Source organism: Protopterus annectens, chromosome 9.part0 (genome assembly GCF_019279795.1).
Source record: "Protopterus annectens isolate FY-2018-M chromosome 9.part0, PAN1.0, whole genome shotgun sequence".
In the NCBI taxonomy this organism is placed as follows: domain Eukaryota; kingdom Metazoa; phylum Chordata; order Ceratodontiformes; family Protopteridae; genus Protopterus; species Protopterus annectens.
Window position 1 is genome coordinate 1237739848 of NC_056743.1, and position 22751 is coordinate 1237762598.

A 22751-nucleotide genomic window follows, 5' to 3' on the forward strand; every position below is an offset into this window, starting at 1 on the left:
AAACATGCCAAAGAGCAAAGAGGTGGGGAAGGCAGATTCATTGTTTCTCTAGTAGACTATGCTAGCATTATTCATTCCTCATTGTTTTACAATGAGGCACTATGAGACACATTCAACACATCTGCATTATTACCCAAGGTGCGTGACAAGAGCACAGACAAAACAGGAAGAGCTGATGGAAACTTCTTAAGCTGAAAACACTACACGATTAGCTGTTTTAGGTGTTACATATGATCCCAGTGACAACAGGCCAGCATCCCTCTGCCCCACCCCAGGATTACACACCACATGGGCGTGGGGGAACACTGCATTGTTGAATGGGACTTCAGATATGTTTTTGATTCAGTACTAGACCATTCTAATCTCAGTATCAGGATTCACATTAAGTTACAAAGGTCACTGAACTGATATAAGCAAACAGCATGACATTTATATTGTAAGCAAGGACCTCAAGAAGCCATAGTAGGCTAGACGTCCGCCAAGTTAACTGCTCAAAGATGGAACCAAGAAGCCATAGCTTTCCTTTCTCAGCCACAACACAGTGCAGTTGTTGGAATGTCATTTAATCAAAGTAACATTTTTCTCCCCAAAACTTGTCCCTTTTCCTAGTGTTGGTGTAGGTCTGTTTATGCTAGGGAGGCATGGTGTACGCCAATCCCCTTACATGTATGGTGCTTTATAGGTGCTTTGGGGAGCACTTACTAGCATTTGATACAACTGATTTTATGGTGAAATTACACAAATACATGCAATGTGTCTCAATCCGCTGTCCAATAAGAACGGAAAATCTAATTTGCTTATTCTGCCCCAAAGTACATGAAGCCAGGAAACATTACAGGGCAGTCTCCCACTTTTTAGTGGTTAACCCAGCACATGCTGAGAATTTTAAACCTCATAGAAAGTCATCAGGTAGGTGGTTCAGTAATGGAATCACAAGACTGAATTTGGCAAACAATTCTGGAGGATCAAATTCAGATATTAGAAGTGTCAAGGTTATAGACTGCTTTAGGCACCAGTGAACCCTGTGGTCGCTGGGGGCCCCCCCAACCACAGCAAGTTATTTATCTTGATATCTTGTAACATGTCTGTCAAATTAACAAAAGCTAGAACAGCAATTGTGTATACTTAATGAACCAGTTGGGTAATAACTCTAAATTATTTATCTCTTTAAAATTCAAAGATATCTCTGCTTACTGTAACAGTGTTTTAATCAAGTAACAGGCTTCACAATCCCATTAAATATTTTGCCACTGCCATAGTGCCCCTGGCTTACTTGAACCCTGATTGGTGGATATTCTCTCCACTAAAACCAACAACATAGCCAGGTTTAAATACCTATGGCCACAAGGGGCCCCTTAATCATCTTCGACTAGGAGGGGGTCCCACAAAAGCAGTTGATGGACAGGAAAAAAGTATTAATTTCCTGATTACTTAACCTGAACAGGCTCCCTGTTAGGATAAAGCTGGTAATGAACACAAGCAAGGTAAGCAGGAGAGAGATTGGCAGGCCGGAGTGACTAATTTGAGTGCAAACCTTGTATTTTAAGAAGAGCTGACGATTCTAATCTTCAGGGATGTTTTTTTCAGGGAGTTTTATACATATTGTTAGAATACCAGACACTACAACTCGCAACTACTTTGCGCAAGAATTCAGCATAATCCCAAACATAATAGCAGAACAACGGCTCAAAATCTGGAAGATGTTGTAAATACTACTCTTGTTCACTTAAATAAAAGTTAACAGAATAAATAACACGGTTTGCATCAACATGCATTTTTTGGACAATAAGAAGTATAAACCTCTGATACCTGGAATTATTGACTGTCTGTATCCCTGAATGACTTATTTGCAAATCAAACTTTTTTATGAAGGACGGATCAAAATTATAAACAAAATAAAGGAAGGTCTGTGTAATCAGAGACAGTGACAGGTATGCATTACTCCTCACCAAGGTAAAGAAAAGTGACTTACCCTGCTGCTGTTTGACAACTGCTAAACAGCATTCACTGATCTGGTGTGACAGTACCAGTGTTGCACAATGTATCGCTATTTGTTGAAATAAGTACAAAACTAGTATTGCTATGGCTTTTGTGTGTGCTTGTAAAAACTATTACTGATTGTTATCGCTGCATATACCTAATAATGCTAGGACTCGTACATCATTCTTCTGGGTATCAGCGAAATATTTAATCATCTTTTAAAAGTAATGCATAAAATATATTACAGAAGATTCAGACACTTCAATCTTAAAGGAGTCTGGTGGCCTCCCCTCCCTAGACTGTATAAGTTGATACAGGGGGCTCCCGTAACCATTTTGACTGTGTGAGGGCCCACACAAAAGCTGTTGCTGGCTGGAGAAATATGAGGAAAAAATGTATTAATTTTCTGACTACAGTCTTTAACCTAACAGGGCTGACCCTGTTAGGATAAAACTAATAACGGCTTGTGCTCCCAACTGCACCCATTCTAAAAACAGCCCTGTTCAGATGCGAGTGTACAGAAAGCTGCTCTAGGTTTTTTTTTTTTGGGGGGGGGGGTTGTGGTTACTTAAATTACAGTAAAACCATAGAGTTTTGCACATGAGGTCATTACAAATTTTTGTTTGGGCTGAGGACAGTGTAATCATGGTTTCTAGTACTTTTCTCACAGACCTCAGAGGTCTACAAAGAAGGTTACTATAGCTTGTGTAGGGGCAGTGTACTGTCTAGCAGAAACAAAGTAAAATACATTACTGTAATCATTTTTTTCAATTTCACATCAGGCATGTATACAGGTAGCTGCCTTTGATGGGTAGGGTTGAGGAGTGAGGACGCATGCTATGTATATGTATGCCAGCACTCACTTGAAACACATGACTGGCAGTTTGAAACTCTGCTTTTATCCCAGTCTAACACCAGAGGGATGCACAGGCAGTGACTTTTTTTTTTTTTTTTTTTTTTTGAGGGTTGGTGGGGGTGTTAGGGAGGCAGACCATATTCCCAGATTGGACCTATGTATCCAGACAACAATTGGATGGTTAGTTTGTTGTGAACTGCTATTTTGTCATCTTTGAATATTAAGCCTTGGGCACAACTTGTGTCTTCCTTGAAATAAAATAAAAAAAAATATATAAAAAGGCTGAAATTCTTTTCTTACTCATGATTTTTGTTTAAGACACCACGGAATTAAGAGATTGGAAAAATGCTCTAAAATGCATCCCAGAACACCTATAATACTGTGGCTTCTTAGACCCTAGCTTAACTGGGTTACTACCTAAATGATTATTACTGTACTGCCTTGGTCAGGAAAGGCGAGTTGAAAGGATGCAAGTAAAACTAATGTTGAACGGCAACAATGAATTTCTTTCCTTAATAATAATTTCTCTTCAAGCCACCATTGCATGAAAAGATTATGTAAAAAGAAAAAAAAAAAGTAAAATACACTTTAGAGCATATAGACAGCATTTCACATAAGTCCACACCCATACATAGGCTTGCTATAATGTAGCATTGTTGTAACTAAAATACCAGTAACTGCGAATGTCTCTCTGAGAGATGGGAGAACACAAGTGTGAAATATAGACCTGTTGCACTGTAGCTACAGGTCATTCTGTACACACTACTTCTAAAAGTTTGCAGCATGAACTAAAAGGCCGTTTCGGAGGGGTGGCAGACAGTGACAGGGTGATACTCTTTGGGGGCTCCCTAGGCACTTCCATCACTTAACATTTGCTGGGGGCCCTCAAAATGCTAACACCGGCCCTGGTCAAAGTTCTGCTTTAAAGCAAAACACAAGGTAGTACCACTGTCTAGAATTGGTATAAAAAGGTATTTCTAAAGGAAAGGCAATCACAACACTTTAGGACTACATCACATGACTGATGCAGAAAGGATAAGCCTGCATCACATGACCGATTCAGAGAGGATAAGCCAGAGGACTACAAATAAAATGAGAAATCATAGAATTACTAGTTTGGGAATGCAGACTCAATGTAGAAGAGACAGAAAGTGGTTTACAAGGGCACTAGAGCATGCCATAACTTTGTGGCAAATTGTGGCTCTTGGCTCACTTAGAATTTTCTCCAGGTTGTTCTTTATATCACACCTTTTTTCAAAATGAACACTATGCCTGCTTATAAATTTAGTTGTGTGTGTGAGACAACTTTCCTGTTTCTTCACTGTAAAAAGTTGCCGTTTGTCTTTCGGCTTTTCCCAGTTAGGGGTCGCCACAGTGGAGCTCCGGTCTGCTAATGATTGGCAGTTTTTTTTTTTATGGTGTGGAGTTGCCAGCCTGACGCCCAACCTTCAATGAAGGCACGCCCATTCAACGCATGTCTTTTGAACGTCCACATGTTCTACATGTGTGTTAAACAATAAGCCAATGGGCATGAGAAAAAATTGACCCCACTACTGACTTGGGGGCTTTATCACTGTAGCCATTCCCTTTTGTTTTGACTCAAATACAGAAGAGTTAAAGCTTGCAGAAAAACTTGTATGAGCCTACACTGCAAATCTCCCTAGGATTTTGTAGGGATTGGAGCTCAGTCCTTCACAAAACAGGCAGAGGAATTATGTTGCCTACTTTTTTTTTCATTTACATGTTTACAGCTTTTCAATAGTCATATAAACAGCGTGCAATTTTACCTTCAGCCCTCTGGTGTACTCAGACTAGGACTGACAATACCGTATAAATAAGTAGGAGATCGCCAGGTGACCATGGTTTCAATGGCCCTTTGTATTACATATTAAGCATTTAGCATAAACTGTTTTTTGTATAGTGACTCAACAGATCAGACTAATGAAAATTATACTTCAAAGTGACACTGCGTTACAAGAACTGTGAAATTATGCTTTTTCTCTCTCTCTCACTTTCTTTTTGTTTAAAGCATGGAGACATTTTGACCCATCCAAAAATTCTGCAAGCAAATTATTTTTATTCAACTAACATGCTTATTAAAGAAAATAAACCTAATCTGCCTCCAGTTGTGTGATTTTCAGAAGGTTACACAGTGGTGCACTGCTTGAGTTTATGATCATCGACAAAATCATCCTTGGAAAAGACCTGTATCATAATTAGGACAGTTATCAACATTTACTGCCTTGGAGGATGTACACCATTTTATATCAGTTAGTGTTCTGTGCGGCTATGCTAATGGCATACCCACTGCCTCCAATAAGTACTTTTTGCCAGTGCTGACAGTACAAACACCGCCTGCAGTAAGTATTCATTGCCAATGTCCTTATACGGACAGTATAATCACCACTTGCAGTAAGTATTTGTTCCACTGTCCTTATGCTGACAGTACAAAACACCTCTTGCAGTAAGTATTCATTTCCAATGTCCTTATGCTGACAGTATAATCACTGCCTTCAGTTAAGTATTCATTTCCAATGTCCTTGTAACTCCCAGGGTACATGTCTTGAAATCCCCGATTGCTTGCTCCTGTTCTCAATATCTATGAGGTTTTCCCTAGAGACTGCTGAACTAACACCCTCTAGAAAGCGGATGACAGCTCCACTCAACCACGTTGTATAAACATCTAAAAGCTGGCACATAGCTGATTAAGAAAAATAACATAACACATGTTCTTTGGTCTTATCACAGGTTTTATCTTACCTACAGAGATGCAGCATGAGTGTTCAACAGGAAGCGCATACTTGCCTTTGGTGCTGGAAGATCAGAAAGCCGTGGGTTCTTTTCCCACACCAAGTACTTGGTGGTAATGGTGGTGGTGGTGGGGTGCTGCACTCCTGAGTGTGCAGTCCTTTGGATGAGATATTAAACTGAAGCCTGATCTGCTACAGTTGCTGGTACGTCTGCTGAATTTATCAGATCTAACAGCACTTAGTGGAGGAAAAAGAAAGAGCAAGAGAGGGAAGTTTCCAGGGGTCTGGCCAAATGTCCCCTATTCAGTACAAGTACCACCTTGGGTCTTACCTGATAAGCAGAGATAGCCTTTGGTCAACAAGGTAACTAAAAATAAATGCATTTGTGCTTATGGTGAGAAGTTCAGAGTTCATAGGTTTATACTAGGCTATCTGCCCCAAGGCATTTATAAGCCTAGCCCAAATTTTTGTGGCTTACGCCACCCCTTATATGAAAAAATACTGTGCCCATTAGTTTGTTGTGCCTCTGTCCAGCAGTGACACAGAGATGATTCCCGGGATAAACCTATGATCTCCCATCCACAGGTCAAGATTTCTCTTGAACAGAGCCAGCGAGGTGCTCTGCCTCACATGGATCGGGATTTTATTCCACAGCACAGGGAGTCTCCGAGTGATAAATCTATCCCTCCAGCACGTCCTATTTATATCCGTGCTAAGGTTTAAGTCGCTTGCTCTAGTGGTTTTGGTGGATTTGGATATTTTGAGGTGGAGCATGTCCATTAATTCCGGGTTGGACATGGCCTTGTATGTCAGGCACATGTCACCTCTGAGCAGACGGTATGCAACTGAATAGAGCTGGAGTTTCTTCAATCTGGCAGCATATGACAGATTTTGGAGTCCCTTTATCCTTTTGGTGAGGAACTTTTGGGGTCTCTCCAATTGCTGCAGATGTCAGGTGAGATACATCCCGAATGGGGCATTGTACTCTATCATTGGTCTGATAAGTGAAGAGTACACGGGTACAATGACCTCACTAGATCTGGATGTGAATCCCTTCATGATCAGGTGGGCAATGTAGAAGGTCTTTCTAACCACTTTAGCAACGTGAGTATCAAAAGAAAGGCCACTGTCAACCTGGGTCCCCAGGTCCCTGATAACCTCTTCTGTGCTTAGTGGATTGCCACCTATATGGTAGCTTGGGGTTACCTTGTTTTTCCCGAAGGGTATGACTATACATTTTTGGCGTTTAACTTCAGGCCATGGCTCTGGCACCAGCTATCTGTTTCCGTGAGTCCCTTCTGAAGGATATCCGTGTCCGATGCACTTTCCACTATGGCGCCCAGTTTGCAGTCGTCTGCAAACTTTGTCAGCCAATGTCCTCCCATGTTGGCCTGTACTTCTGAGAAGTAGATGCCGAACAATAGGGGGCCAAGGACCGAGCCCTGTGGGACACCACTTGTGACCGGCTTGGAGTCTGACATAGCGCCAGCAACTCTAACCCTGTGGGTTCTGTCCTTAAGCAAGTTTGCAACCCATCTTGTGACATATGGGTTTACATTTAAGCTGGTAAGTTTTTCTACAATACCAGAGTGGGGTATTGTGTCGAAGGCCTTTGCAAGGTCAAGGCAGGCTGTATGGACTGCCTTTCCCTCATCAATGGCCTTGGTGACTGTTTCGAAGAAGTCGACCAAGTTCAAAAGGCATGATCTGCCCTTGACGAAGCCAAACTGGGTCGGGTCCAATGTCTGCAAGTCCCCTATATCTTTGTTTATGAGCTCCATTATGATCCTCTCCATAGCTTTGCAGACTAGACTTGTTAAGCTTATGAGGCGGTAATTACCAGGGTCCGTAGAGGCACCGCCTTTATGGAGTGGGACCACAGTTGCCGTACACCACTCCTTGGGCACGTATCCTGTGGTAAGGCTGAGATTAAACAGCTGCCTTATGTGCGGGTTTAATTCCTCATTTAGCTCGTGTAGCACACAGCCAGGGACACCATCCGGTCCCATTGATGCTGTGTTTTTAGCTTTAGAGAGAGCAGCTTTCACCTGCGCATTTGAGATGTCTGGGAGGCTACACTCTGCTGGGATAGTTATCTCTCCTTTAGGGGGGGAGAGGGGGATGAAGTTTGCACTGAACCTGTCTGCCAGTATGTTGGCAATGTCTGTGGGTTCAGTGATTTTTGTACCATTTTGGACTAATTATGAGCATATCTGGGAGTTTCCACCCAGGTTTCTAACATAGCTGAAAAAGGCCTTATGATTGTCCTTTGAATCCATGGCAATTTTTCTCTCAAAATTGGCCTTAGTTGATTTTATGAGTGCTCGTATTTTTTTACTAATAATGATCAGGGGTGACTTCCCTTTTATGGATTTTGTTCTATCCTGTAATAGCTTTCTCCTCTTATTGTAAAGTTTGTTAATGGCTGGGGTCCACCAGACTGGATGTTTGCCCTTTGTGGAAAGAGTCTTGGTTTTATTTGGGATTGCCTGATCCATGCAGTCCTGGAGGTGTTCATAGAAGGCATTTGTAAGGGCTTCCGCAGCTTGGGTTGTGGTTTCCACTGGCTCAGGGGCCTTGAAGGATACCACACCAGTCTTGAGTAGTGTGAAGTTTGCTTTAGAGAAGTTCTTCACTGTGGTCTTTTTTGTTTGGGTTGGGGACCGGGATGTGGATTTCCAGTGAGATTAGTTTATGATCAGATCTCACCAATGAGGGATATACTTCCGGTGTGGAGCACTTTGTCCCCATGTTTGTGATAATGAGATCTAGTATATTTTCTCCTCTCGTGGAACAGTGACTAGCTGTTCCATGGCATTTGAATTTATGAACTCCAGGAACCGTTGGGCTAGAAAGTTAGGGCTTGAGTAATGTTCCCAGTCTATATTCGGGTAGTTGAAGTCACCCAATATGATGGTGTTTGGAGATGCATTTATACCCTCCAGTGTCTTCAGGAAGGCTGTGTGGGGTTCCTGAGTTTGAGAGGGTGGCCTGTAGCATGCTACAATTTGTAGAGCAGTTTTGCCTATGGTTAGTTGCACCTGGATTGTTTCCGAAGCTTCGTGCATTGCCACCAACCTGGAGGTGTGGGTATCCTTTATGAATATGGATACACCCCCTCCTTTTGTGGTGTGGTCTGGGTTTTGGGGCCGGAATGCATGATATGAGGTAAAACCTAATAGTGCCGGGGTGCTCTCAGGAGCCTTGAACCAGGTTTCAGTTACAGCACAGACATCGATGTTCTCCATACTGAGAAGGGCCTCGAGTGAGTGCATTTTGAGATTTAGACTTCTGGCATTGAGCAGCATTACCCTCAGTTTCTTCCCATTTTTGTTTTCTAGGGTGGTAGGTTTAGAATTTGAGCCTTGCCTAAAAATGGCACTATGGGGGTGGCAAGAGCCTTAGCCAATATCCGGAATCCCAGGGGTGACAGGTGCAAGCCGTCCCTTGCGAAGCAGTGTGGCTTGTCAAGCATGTCATCCCAGGCAGACAGACACTGGATCCCCTTTGAATGACACCAGACATTAAGCCAATTGTTAAAGCTGATCATCTTGTCTCTATATTGTGGCATCATTCTTGGTGAAGGAAGGATACTGCTCAGGGTCAGGGTCATACCTGCCTGAGCTACATAATCAGAGAGCTCCTCTATGTCTCTTTTCATGTAGTCCAGGGTTCATGATCACCTTCAATACCACTGTTATAAACTAAGCACTCTTCATAATTATGATGGTTACAAGGTGAAAGCAGACAGTCACTTTCAGCCAAATAAACACCAGAAGAAAATACCCAGAGGTTCCGGTCTTGAATACTCCCTTTACATAACTGGGGAATGAAATAACTTCTTAATCTGCAGATGGCACAAAGGTTCTCTAAAGCCCACCACAACCACCAGTATCAGTGGTTTACCAGTTATGCACGTGTGTCTTTGACGCTGGAAAAATCAATTAAGTGGGGTGCAGAACCCTAAATTACTGCCATTTTGAATGAAACATTTAAAAGTGCCATCTGCAGGAGTTGGCGACAACAGAGGTGGATATAAAATATCCCAGTACACTTATCAGGAAAAAAAAAATTAAAAAAGAGCAGGATTACTTACACATTAACATGTTCACATATATACAACATTAAAGAAAAAAAATCAAAGGGAAATAGAAAAAAGTTTTAAAGAAATATTTTCTCCATGTTGCACACACACAATCTTATTTAATACGGTACCTTTACTCTCCCCACTAGTTGCCAGAGGGCCAATTTTAATCTTTACAAAACTTTAACTTCCCATTTCTTATTATACAATCCTTCTTCCTCCATGCTTTCTAAACTTACAATTGCCAAGAAAAATGACATTTTATCACGACCACCACATACCAGTTTATCATATAAATCATATTTCCCACAGAATATCATAGGCATACTTAAAATCTCATCAGAAAGAGCATTTCTGAAATTTGTAGCAAAATCTTTTAGCCTTTTTGCAATGCACACACAAATGTTTGGTAGGCATTTATTGTAGGTGCGTGCATGGCTCTGTGTGCTTCTCCTTACCCACTCGAAATATGTAAAAGCTAAATATCTCCGAATGTCACTTCAGCCATGTGCTCCCAGCCAACTGTATCACGGGGAAGTGTACTGCTGCCTAGGAGCCTGACACACATTTCTTCACTGCTTTCTATTTGCATTTTCTATATTCAGTATATACACACACACAAACACACAAGTAGGTTTTCCTGAGCCCAGACTACATTGCTACATGCAATGGTAGGCTTTCATTAGGTATTAGCCTAGTTTGGCAGTTACCATCTCCTCCAAAATCTTTAGATAAAAAGATAGGAAAGACTGCATAAACGTTAGCAGCTAACCAAACTGACAAGGTAAAAAGCATGGTTTCTTCAAAGAGTGAGCATGTGGTGCACAATGATAAAGTCCTATGAACCATGTGATCAGTGTTTGATTAGTAGCAAGAGCACAAAAGGGGCTAGGTGGTGGAAGATGAGAATGAGAGCCCAATTCCACTTAACCCATTGCGTGTGTGTGTGTGTGTGTGGGGGGGGGGGGTAGAAGGTTCAACTTTTCATATTAGAGACATTTGCAGGATTAACAGTGTACTGTGAAATGGAACAGGATTAGAAGTCCACGCTGTACCGCAGTATGCCATTAAGGAGGAAGATTAACATGGTTATGGCATGCATGCACCCTCATATGAGCACTGATATAGCACTCAAGCCACCAACACGAGGGAGTCAGGTATGGGGGGGGGTTAGTAAGATCAGCAGACTGGCCCTTTCCCTAGTACTGACTCACCACCATGCAGAATGAATAGACTGCATGCCTCTCACACAGTAGGAGGAACAAATGAGCTAAATGAACGAAGGAAGGTGGAGCCAGCAGGGTAAAACCTGCAAATAACACAAACAAAGCATTTCTTCAAAAGAAACTCACAATGCAAGGAAATGTCAGGTTTTAGTCTCACCCCTACCCCCATCTCCACATATTGTTCAGGCACAGTCACAAAGTCCAAATTAAATAGACCTCATCTCTTCAGTAACAGTCAGTCACATATTACTGCTGTACTCAAATACCTCTTCGCCATTCTGGCTTCGCTCTAATCATCTCCCCAGATACCTTTTGACACACAACACAGTACTTTCAAAACCTTATTTCTTAATTCTGTCATCAAAGCCAGTTTCTACTCTCCCAGTATCCAATTATCCCCCTGGTAACTAGTCTCCTAACCCCATCTCTACCCTCCCAGTATCCATCTTGCCCCTCAGTTTTCAATCTCTCTCTCATATAGCTTACCTATGCTAGTTTAATGTGTGCAGATTTACTTAACCAGTCTATACCAGATGGCACACATTACTCTGATATTCTTTGCAATTAGTTTCTGCTAACCTTGACACTGAACCTTTGAAAAGAATTATTTGCAAATGTCTTAACTGAAAAAAGGACAGTTTTTGCACAATTTCCTAGTTTCTTTTGATGTGACAGTACTTTATCTCCTTACTTATCCTCTTTTGGAAATGTACTCAAAAATGAGAATGCTTTTGCAACTGACTTTTCAGAAATTACATAATTTCATCATAGACCTCATCGGTTTGTCCTGTTCATTTTATAAAAATGCAAAAGAGGAACTCCAGGTTTTCAGTTCCCTTTTACATTTAAATAATAGGCATAAAACAGTGGCAGTGCAAACTCACCCCTCCCACCCAAAAAGAAAACAGGTTCTGCAACACAGAAAGTCATCTGCTCGTGAGGAATGCTCTATTAATAAGGTTGACAAGGAAAGACTTGAAGATATTTGACAAGCCATTAACTCTGCCTAAGTTTGCAGAGGAAGAAATACAAAGATGTACAAACAAATCCATTAGGCACTTGTGTCATATCTGCCCTGACTTATTTTCATTCGCAATAGTACTTTTTAATGTTTCTATTAATACAAAAGTGATCACTTATTCAATTCCTCTTTCCTAAGCAAATATGAGTATTTTAAGATTGTCACATGCCATTAATATTAGCTCCTGTCAAAGGAGTCAGAATCATACAGTCCAAAAGCACAGGTGGGCTGTATCATAAAACCTATCTTGGTCCAATGAAAGCTATCACAATGCTTCATTGTTCCAAAGCATGCTTCTACATGGGTATTTTTTTTTTTTTGCAGGTATTGAATTCATTTTTACTGGCAGCACTGAGTGCAAGGATATGGCTACAAGCTACTAAGAAGCCACATTTTATACACGAGGGTTTGATTCTCAAAGCATCGTATTTGTTTCAAGTCAGTTTGCTTAAATAGCAAAACAAAAGTTAAATAGCAAAAAGAAATCCTGCAAGCAGAGACATAATAAAATACAATGCACAAGAGTATAAATCTACATGGTCTAGAACCTTAACAAAAGCAAAATCAATAATGTTTCTAAAAGAAATTGATGATAATTTCCCATTAAATGTAATCTAAATACAAAATGGGTACACAATACTAGTCTTACTGTTGAATTTTTTGCTCATTCAGACTGTTACATCTTAAACTACATGTAAGGAATGGGGCAACTAAACAGATACAGAAGCACAGACAGTTGTTATGACTCATTCAAACATGTAATAGGTCAGGTTTAATCACATATAGAAGAAGAAAAAAATACAGGGTAAAGATTTCTCCAAAGGTTCTGGCATGCAGAGATGTTCTTAAGCATTCCATAGAAATGCATAGTATGGTATACAAAATGACTCTAATGATGTTTTCAGTTCCAAGTATTAAAAAATGCACTGAGGGAGGAAAACAAAGCCTTTGTTAATACAAGACAAAGCAAAATGGAAACTTGAAATATGCCTAGAGTGTTTGTTACACATGGCTTGTAAAAACAAAAAGATGAAACGACCCACAAAAATGCTACTAATACATACGTTCTTTTCACTTAAATATTGAAGCAACATTTAAAGACTGCATTAGACTTGCCTTTCTTTCCTAGCGCTGAGTTTCTGTTGGTTACTTTCTGTGTATTTCACTGCTGGAATGTAGCTGCTGAATTCCTTGTAGAATCAAATTTGTTGTACATATGCTTTTCTATTTTTTTCTCAAAGAGGGCAAGGGAGAGTTTTAAAGAAGATACACATTGCCCAGAAATGAAACTTATCAAAAATTACACATAAAACTAAAAATGAAGAAAGCATACCGCAAAGCTTTAAACCTTTCACTATGCTTGCAGTTTCCTGGTCCAGAAATTTGCTGCAGATCATGTGAAGTTCATTAGCCCCACCTCTTAAAGTCAGTGTGACCCACTTCCTCTGTTCTTTCTTTTTCTCAGATTTCTTTTAGGTGGGAAGTTTTTCTCCGGTTCTCAGCCTAAGTAAAGTTAATTGATTATGCAGTGTTGAACTGTAACAGAAAAAAATTAAAACACATTTCTTATTCTATGTTTTGATATATGAAAGAAAGCACAGTTTTCTAAAGCACTTTGTTATATTTCTCATAACTGGCAAACACAAATTCTGTTAGCAGATAAGTTGTAGTATATATAATGCCCAGTCATACTGCCTGTTTGAGAAACTGTGAATCTTATGTAACTATTTCTCCGAGTCCCTCTTAACGAGTTGGTCTGCTGCCCTATTCATTCATTGTGCTTTTATTTTTATCTGAGCATCCTTCCTTGTACCTCCAAATTGTGCCCTGTTTTCTTGTATATCTCTTTTTTTAGCTTGTGAAAGATAGGTAGCAAGGTTGTCAGAAAATCTCCTTGAGACAATTAAGTCTTTTTAGCATGCCCCCACATACTTTTTTCCCTCAAGATTACACTTGTAAACATCTCTAGTCCCCCATTCTGTGATTTCCAGCACAAATAATGCATCCTTTTTTTTGGTACCCTTTGCTGAGCTGCCTCTATCATATGTATGTATGTATTTATGTACATATGTAGAATCACAGACAGTATTCTATTACAGAAATATAGCATTATGACAGTTGTAAAAAAAGTTCATGGCACGCTTCTCATTTACTGACTAGGTAAGATGGTTACAAAGACCTCTCAACCTCTTAGTGCAAGAAATCTGGACAAAGCCTAAAATAATGGGGGGACAAAGGTCAAAATATGGGAACAGATTTTAAATACTCATAGATTAGTATTAGGCTAGTTGCCCTTGTGGGCCATTTTAAGCCTAGCCAATTATCTTATGTGAGAAACAAATGCTGCACCTTGTGTTTGCAAGGTAAACACCTTAACCATTATGCCAACCTCTTGCCATCTGACAAGCCTCCTGCTTTTATAGACATAGAAAGTAGCTAGAATAACAGGATCTATGTAGGCATGCATTCTCTGAAGAATAAAAAGTCTGAAACTCAAATGTATGTCATTATTTCACGACTTCATTCCTCAGTGACTTGACAGAAAACCACACATTTCATTTTATTTATTTATTTAACATTTGTTTTCCCAGGAATAAATCTGACTGGACAACAGGTGTCCTTTTTCAGTGGAGTCCTGGGGAGAAAAGCTCCAAGACGTAGTATGGTGAACAATACATAGGTTAATATGTTGGAAAATACATAGGTTAATACATGTGGTAGCTATGTTAATGTGTGAATAAAAATACAGTAAATATCAAACAGGCAACATAATACACATCACTTATCACATATCAAATGAACAGCATCACATCACACATCATATATGTGAATAAAAAAGTAATAGTACATAGGTTAATCCAAGTGGTAAGTATGTTGACATGTGAGCAAAAGGAAGACAGGAAAAATTCCCCATGAGCAGCACAATACAGTCAGAGGATCAGTGACTTTGCAGTGATAGTACCGTGATAGACACATAAGGTGCCAGGAAGTAGGTCCATATTTACAAATATTTACAGTTAGAAAGCACCAGCATAATTCTTGATTCGGTCAGGAGATCCCCGAGTATAATAATAGAAGTACGATATATGAACATGAGGTACCCAGAAGTAGGTAAATGCTACTAAATGTGCAAAAAATGTACAGAGCATCTAGGTGGGAGTATCATTTGAGCATTGGGGCTTAAGAGATTGTTCTCCTTGTGGCCTGGAGGGGTGTAAGGTGGTGTCTTTGCATTAGCAAAGGGGGTTAGCATAGAGGTAGGTTTTTAGGAGGTCCTTAAATATGGTTGCATGAGTTTATATCCTGAGGTCAGGTGGGAGAGTGTTCCATGCTTTAGCCACCTCATAGGAGAATAGGGCTTCCCCAGAGCTGTTCTTGCATGGATTTAACACGATCAAGGATTTGTTGCTTGATCGTAGTTCCCTGCTGGAGTTGTGGAAGTTTACTATGCCAGCTAGGGCAGGGGTTCTCTCTGGTTGATACAGAATTTGATGAGTGATGATGAGTTGGTGGTAGCGCAGTAGGTTTGGGAATTCTAGCCAGAGTAGCTTGAGTAGGGATTGACAGTGGTGGGAGCGTGATTTAGTATTGGCAGTGAACCTGGCTATTTTATTGTAGCAAGTGGAGAATTTGTTCAGGTCGGATTTATTGATTTTGGTTAGAACTGGGCAGGCATAAAGCAATTTTGATGACAGATTACTTCTGGCAATGGTAGTCCTGGACTTGAGGGTGAGGTACTGCTTGCTACTATACAGGCATCCTAGCTTTTTATGAACTTTGGAAATGGTTTGGGACATGTGTTTATTGAATGTAAGTTGTTGGTCGATAATGACACCTAGTAATTTGGCTTGGGTTACTGGGGTGATGAGGGTGTTATTGGCTGAAAGGATGATGAACATGGGGTCGTAGTGTTTAGTTGGCTGGAATAGCATTAGTTGTATCTTTTTTGGGTTTAGGATTAGTTGATGGTTGTTATGAGGAATATACCAAAATATGAGGCAAAAATTGGACAGTTGAAAGTTATGTGGTTACATGATGGTTCCATGGTGTAATGATTAGCATCATGGATTCTGAATTTAGGAATTTAACTCAAATCGTAGTAGCAGGGTAACTTTATGGAAAGATATCTGCCATTCTTTATCATTGCCTTAATGGCTCAAGTCATATCTGAAAAGGGTCTGAGAAGGACCAGTTTACTTAACCGGTTAATAAATAAATACATTTAAAAAATTTAGTTCCTTCCTAAACTCCACTGATAAAAATGTTCTCATATAAATTCATTGTATCCTTGAATTCTGTCACAACTTCTGATCTTATTACCTCTTCAGTAATGTAATAATAATAATAATAATAATAATCATAATCGTGTCCTCTTTTGCCTATTCCTTCTGCAAATATGACACTTTTAGCTTATGAATTCCGTTAAGACACTTAAATGTCTGTATGGTATTCACATAATATATTTCTCCACGGTTCTCCAGTCTTATCTTTCTTTACATGTAGCCTGTATTTTATGTCCGTAACAAGATGTAGTCTCCATATTTATAGAGATGACACCAGCAGGAGCTTGCTGGCTACATAGCAGAATTATAATTTGTTCTTACTGCAAGCACCACTTTTTATGCATCTCAGTATTCCACAAGCCTTCCTTCTTGTTCTCAAATTGCCTGTTTAATATCAAGGTTGGTTGTTATAACTACCCCCGTTATCTTTTTTTCGTTTTCTTTTGTTGATTTTGATATTACTACTTCCCCTCTGACTGAGTACACCTTTCCCCTTTATTTTTTTTAATTTTCTTATATTTCTTAATTTTGTTTTTTAGATGCACTATTGCAGTCGATTTAAGCTTTCATGCTTTTGTTCATTCATTCAGTTTTTTATTTTTTTTCCACAGCATCTTGACCATCCATTCCCAATGGTGCCATGTTGAGGCATTCATTCATTTCATTCTATTTACTGCATTCCAATTAGCCTTCTAGAGTCCATACCTATGGCTGGAGTAGAAGAAGCCGAGATTGAGGTCATGCCTCTCAACCTCTTAGAACACAACATTTGGACAAAGCCACATATAATTGGGTGACAAAGGCCCAAAAATAGGGACACTTTTTAAATACTGCTCTTACAGCCTTAGAATGTTGATGCAATAACAGGTTTTGCTTTTGCATAATTTTTCTGAAAGATATGAAGTCTGAAACTAAAATGTCTGCCATTATTTTCTGACTTCAGCCTCAATGATTTGCCAGTGATCTTCCAGAAAACCACAATTTTATGAGAAACAGACCAAAAACATGAGCCAAAAAATCTGGACATTCTGCAAAAATATGGACAGTTGAAAGGTATAGGTAGTTGTCAACTACAGCTGATGTTTTTTTTTTCACTTTTTCACCTTCAACTACAGCTGATGTTTTTTTTTTCACTTTTTCACCTAACAACAAGTTTCTTTAATGTGTTGAACTAGAAATATAGGCAACTGCTAGCTCCACTCATAGTGACCACTATCAGTGTTGCATTACTGTATGCTGTCATCATATTTTTGCACATTCAGCTAGCCTTCTTCTATTCATTAGTAGAGGCTCTTGAAACAGACAACTCCAGACACCTCCTTAAAGTAGAAGAGATGGCTACTATCCAGCCAGTCTTCCCTTTCCCTGCTGGATTTCCAGGTGCTACGCTAGATACTTGAACCTCACTGGGATGAATCTTTGAACCACAACATACTGGCACAGAAGATTAGGGGGTATAAGTTGTAGTTCTTGTGGTATTGGATTTGATTCCGTTAGCTCTCATTTGCTTCCTGTGTGACCTTCAACAAGTTACTTAACCAGGCATTGCTTCCAGGTTATCTCTGAAAAGGGACTGTGCATACAGTGGTTCTACCCAGTTAACAAATAGCCATAATTATTTATTCCTCCAGTTTTGTCAAGTCCTCTGTATGCTTTTCTATTAGTTTTTAAACATAATCTTTCTTACATTAATTTGTGTCATAAGCAGAACGCAATGTTTTCTTTTCAGGCTATGCCACTTACAAATTAATTGAAAAGGCCTATCTGCAGTATTTCTGTGGTACCTTACAATGTTAATAGTCTTTTCATCTGAGTGAACTGCATTGATTTTGAACCTCTGCATCCTCCTCATCAAGCAGTGTTTTACCAGTGCTTCTATCTTAGAATCCAGTCCAAACCTTTCTAATTTATTCACTAACTTTTTGGGTGGTACAGTGTCAAATATCTTGTTTAAGGCTTAAGAAGGCCATATGGACAGATCTCTTCTGATCGAACATGTTGGTTCTATGCTTTTAGCTTGCATATGATTGATCTTTCATTCTGATGAGTCACCTTACAAGCTAAGCGTTTGTAGTTTGTGCCTTGATTTCACTTGCTTAGATAAAGAATCACATCTGCCTTTTTCTATTATTTAGAAAATTTAGTTTGCTTAAACCTTAAGGCCATTTTATTCTTTCGATATTATGGTTTAAGAATTATGATTTTCAAGGCTGTGGGTTTTATGACTGTGATAGCAAACCTATATATATATATATATATATATATATATATATATATATATATATATATATATATATATATATATATATATATATATATATTTGTGTGTGTGTGTTTGTATATTTGTTTAGATCTTCATTATATAAATATAATGCTTAAAGACAATCCTTATAAATAGGTCAGTCCAGGAATCCCATGTTCCTTGTCTCTGGAAAAATTCAGACATTATCCCTCGGCACAAAGGAGGAAATTCAACACATGTGAATAACTTTAGACCTATAGCAATCTTATCTCCCCTTGCCCAAATACTTGAAAAATGTTTTCAAAAAACAATTTCTACACTATCTCCTGCAGGAAGAACTCCTATCCCCTACGCAACATGCTTCTGTCCTTCCCATAGTACTAGCACTGCTCTTTAAACCTAAACATATACTGTCAGTAAAGACAGAGATAATGGCAAACTAGTCTCTTCCTTATTTCTAGACTTGTCTAAAGCCTTCAACACAGTTTGTCACAGCAAACATCTTCTTCAAATGTCCTCACTAGGTTTCTCTCAGCCCACCCTTCTGTGGTTCAAAAGCTATGTATCCAATAGGTATCAGTCATTAAAATGGCACTCTGCACTCTCTCTTTACCTCCCAGTCACCACCTGTGCATCACAAGGCTCTATCCTTGGTCCCTTCCTCTTTAACATTTTTACCAACAGTCTCTATACTGCCACACAACAAGCCACTATAATACAATACACAGATGATTCCACTTTCATTTGCACATCTAACAACATGGTACACCTCCAAAAATTACTCAGGGTGCTTTAGTGGCTACTGAAACATGGCTTCGTAACTCACAACTCATGTTCAACCCAAAAAAGACCAAACTACTTATTTTTTTCCCTAAATCCATCTCTCATTAAAAAATAAATTTAAAGTCCTCTCTCAATAATACAACAATTGAAGTCACTTCTCATAGCAAACTATTAGGGGTGATAGTGGGTGATAATCTTACCTGCATATAAAAATTGCATAAGAAAAACTCATCAAAAACTAAGCATGTTTTACAGAGCTAAAAACTTTTTCACCGATGCAACTAAAACTACACTTACCACTCCTCCCAGTTCTTCTTTATGGTGCTGCCATCCTTAATAACCTCCAGGCTTCACAAAAATTAAAACTTGAACAATGCTATAACAAAGCTGCTAAATTTGCATCACATAGCCCTTTCAGAACCCACGACTTTATAGCATTGAAAAGCCAAAACTGGTTAGAACTGACACATCAACTAATATATACAGAGTTTCTCCTACTACCTATAAAATTATCCAGCATCGATCTGCCTGTCTGGCACTAAATATATTCTACACAACTATGTTCCCAGTCAGCCATTGTGATGCATTGACCAAAAACTCCTGTCTGTCTATAAATCTATCATTAGACCTATAACAAATTTATTTACATAATCCAAAACTATTTTGGGCATCTGTTCACAACCTACTAAACCCAAGGAAACTCCACAAACCACCCCTGCACCTGAAAACTCACCAACAAATACCACAAATTAATTCATTGCTCACTTCCTCCAAACCAGAAACACATTAATTAAGGACAACCACGTTAGTAATCCACTGACTGTCCAGCAGTCACACTCTATCTAATTTAATCTAGTATAGCTTTTGATGGAGACAAAATGTGGATTAATTTAGAGTGAATGGAGATATACAGGAAACATATGTTTGCATGTGTGTGTGTGTGTGTGTGTGTGTGTGTGTGTGTGTGTGTGTGTGTGTGTGTGTGTGTGTGTGTAGTATGTGAAACTAGAGGTGATAGTTGTGTCATAGAAATAAAGGAGGGTGAACGTGGGATGACTGATAAGGATGAAGAAGGAGTAGGATGATTGTTATATGTGGGAAGAAATAAGGAAATATAGCTGGGTAGAAATGGGATGAGTGTTAAAAAAGAGCATAAAGGTGGGAGTGATTACAGGATAGATGAAGGAGTGGCCATTTAACTATAGCTTAAATAATATGGGGGTGGGTAAGAATGGGAGTGGGGTGGAGAGTGAATTTCAGCTATGAGTAGTGCACTTGAGCAGAGTAGACGTAGTCCCCAGAAGGAATTATTTTTTGTAAAAACAACCTCTAAAATTGGATTCCTCATTCACTGTTGGAGTATCACAGTGGAGACTAGTAATACCAATGTCCTACTGTGGGTGAGCTTTATAAATCAGTTTTGGGTATCCCAACTATACTTACTTCACAGGGGCTCCCAAAAGGTGAGGGAGATGTCCACCATCAGCCAGTTAAGAATGAAAAAAAAAGAGGAATCCCAAGCTGCTGTTGGCTTTAGTAATCAATTGACTAACAACTGCTAGTTGTTTCCACAGAAAGGGTACAATGTTCAGTAGTGAGTTAAGGCAAACAGTCTGTGTGTGTGTGTGTGTGTGTGTGTGTGTGCGTGGACCATAGTTATTGCACTAACTATGGAACAAGAGTAAAAGCTTAGGGACGAACTAGACTTACTTAAAAATGAGCCAGAGCCATTAAAGACAGGAAAAATATTTGGTGCTTTACACTGCTAATCAGAAGAATTTCTAGCTAGTGTGAGCAGTCTTTGGTGTTCTGGTTTGGTCTTTGGTTTATCTTTTTTTGATTTTAGGAAAGCTTTTCCCATACCCATTATAACTAAATACAAAATATTTTTTTTCTTACCACTTCATTCACCTTACATAGAATTACTAGTCATGTTCAAAAAGACCATTAAAAAAACAATTCTGCAAAGTTAATTCAAACATTTGAGATACTATACAACCAAATATTTAAGAAACCTTGCAGAGGCTGCAGCACTCAGATGGCATGGAGGCAGGTGATGAAACTGTAACTATATTACAGCAATTCAAATAAACAGGCAGATGAGTTTCTAATATTTTAAATATTTAAATAATTTAAAGTATAAAATGTTAAGATAGATCCCAGCACAAAGACAGTTTCTAATATTTAAAGTATAAAATGTAAGATGGATGCTAGTAGTAAGACATGTATGCGAGCTACTACAAGGTATCTGCACACACATTTTTGAAACAGAACAATTTACAGGAAAATGGTATCAACTAATATCTGGGGACAGACCGGAGTAAATCCTGGCTGTAGAATGTGCTAACACTACAGTGTTAGGGAGCAAGGGATGAGCATATCACTAATATTATATGGTGATTACAAATTGCTTAGTGATCCATGGGGTGCATGCACAGAGCAACAATCGACTACAAATGCTACAGAGTACTCCCAACAAAACACATTATGTATTCCTATAAGCCACTGATAGCACAAAAAGGCTATGGAACGGATTATCATGGACCTCATTAACTAGGACATTGGCAACCTCCAAACACTCGATCCTACACAGTTTGGCTTCATCAAGGGGAGGTCATGTCTATTAAATTTGGTCATCTTTTTTGAGACAGTCACCAAAGCCATGGATGAGGAGAAGACAGTGCACACCGCCTACCTTGACCCGGCCAAAGCCCTTGACACTATTCCCCACTCAGGCATACTAGATAAACTCAACTAGGCATCAATCCATATGTTACCAGAGGGGTAGCTAACTGGCTCATTGATAGAACCTAGTCAAAATAGTGGAAGCCACCTCATGCAGTAGACCCGTATTCAGTGGCGTACCCCAGGGTTTGGTCTTGGGGCTTCTGTTATTTGGGATATACTTTTCTGAGGTGCAGGCCAAAACTAGTGGGCTATGGCTGACTAAGTCTGCATTCCCCTAGTGACATGGACATCCTCCAAGAGGGTCTCACCCAAATAAATGACTGGTGCCAGAAACATGGCCTCAAGCTAAATACAAAAAAAATGCATCATCATCTCCTTTGGGGAGAGTGATGTCCCCACAAATTATCACATTAATAACAACGTCCTAAGCATGCAGTCAGTCATGAGGGATTTGATCACCCAGATTTATAGCAACCTGATGTTTGACCACGATGTTGCTTCCATTGTATGGAAAGCTTTCTACATGGCCCACCTCATAAGTAAGGGTATCTCATCCAGGGACAAGGAAGTCATAACATCCCTGCATTTGGCCCTTATAAGGCCCATTATCGAGTACAATGTCCCATTCGGCATGTACCTCACAAAGCACATGCAGCAGCTGGAGAGACCACAGAGGTTCCTCACCAGGAGAATCCAGGGCCTAAGAAATCTACTATACACAGATAGGCTAAAAGCCGTATCCCTCTACTCTGTTTCATATAGACTCTTCAGAAGTGACCTCTGTCTGGCATACAAGGTGATCACGGATCCCACCTTGGTGGGACTGCTGCATATCCAC

General features: G+C 39.6%; 1 protein-coding gene across 1 annotated transcript in view; it reads right to left on the reverse strand.

The window, feature by feature from the left end:
- The window catches only part of LOC122811966 (V-type proton ATPase 116 kDa subunit a3-like), a gene marked incomplete in the record, with an annotated part of 518494 nt that extends 505167 nt beyond the window's left edge, over positions 1–13327 (reverse strand). The window contains 1 exon segment of the mRNA XM_044084165.1: positions 13251–13327. Coding sequence (XP_043940100.1) covers positions 13251–13314 — 64 coding nt within the window.
- Between the last annotated feature and the right edge of the window lie 9424 nt (positions 13328–22751).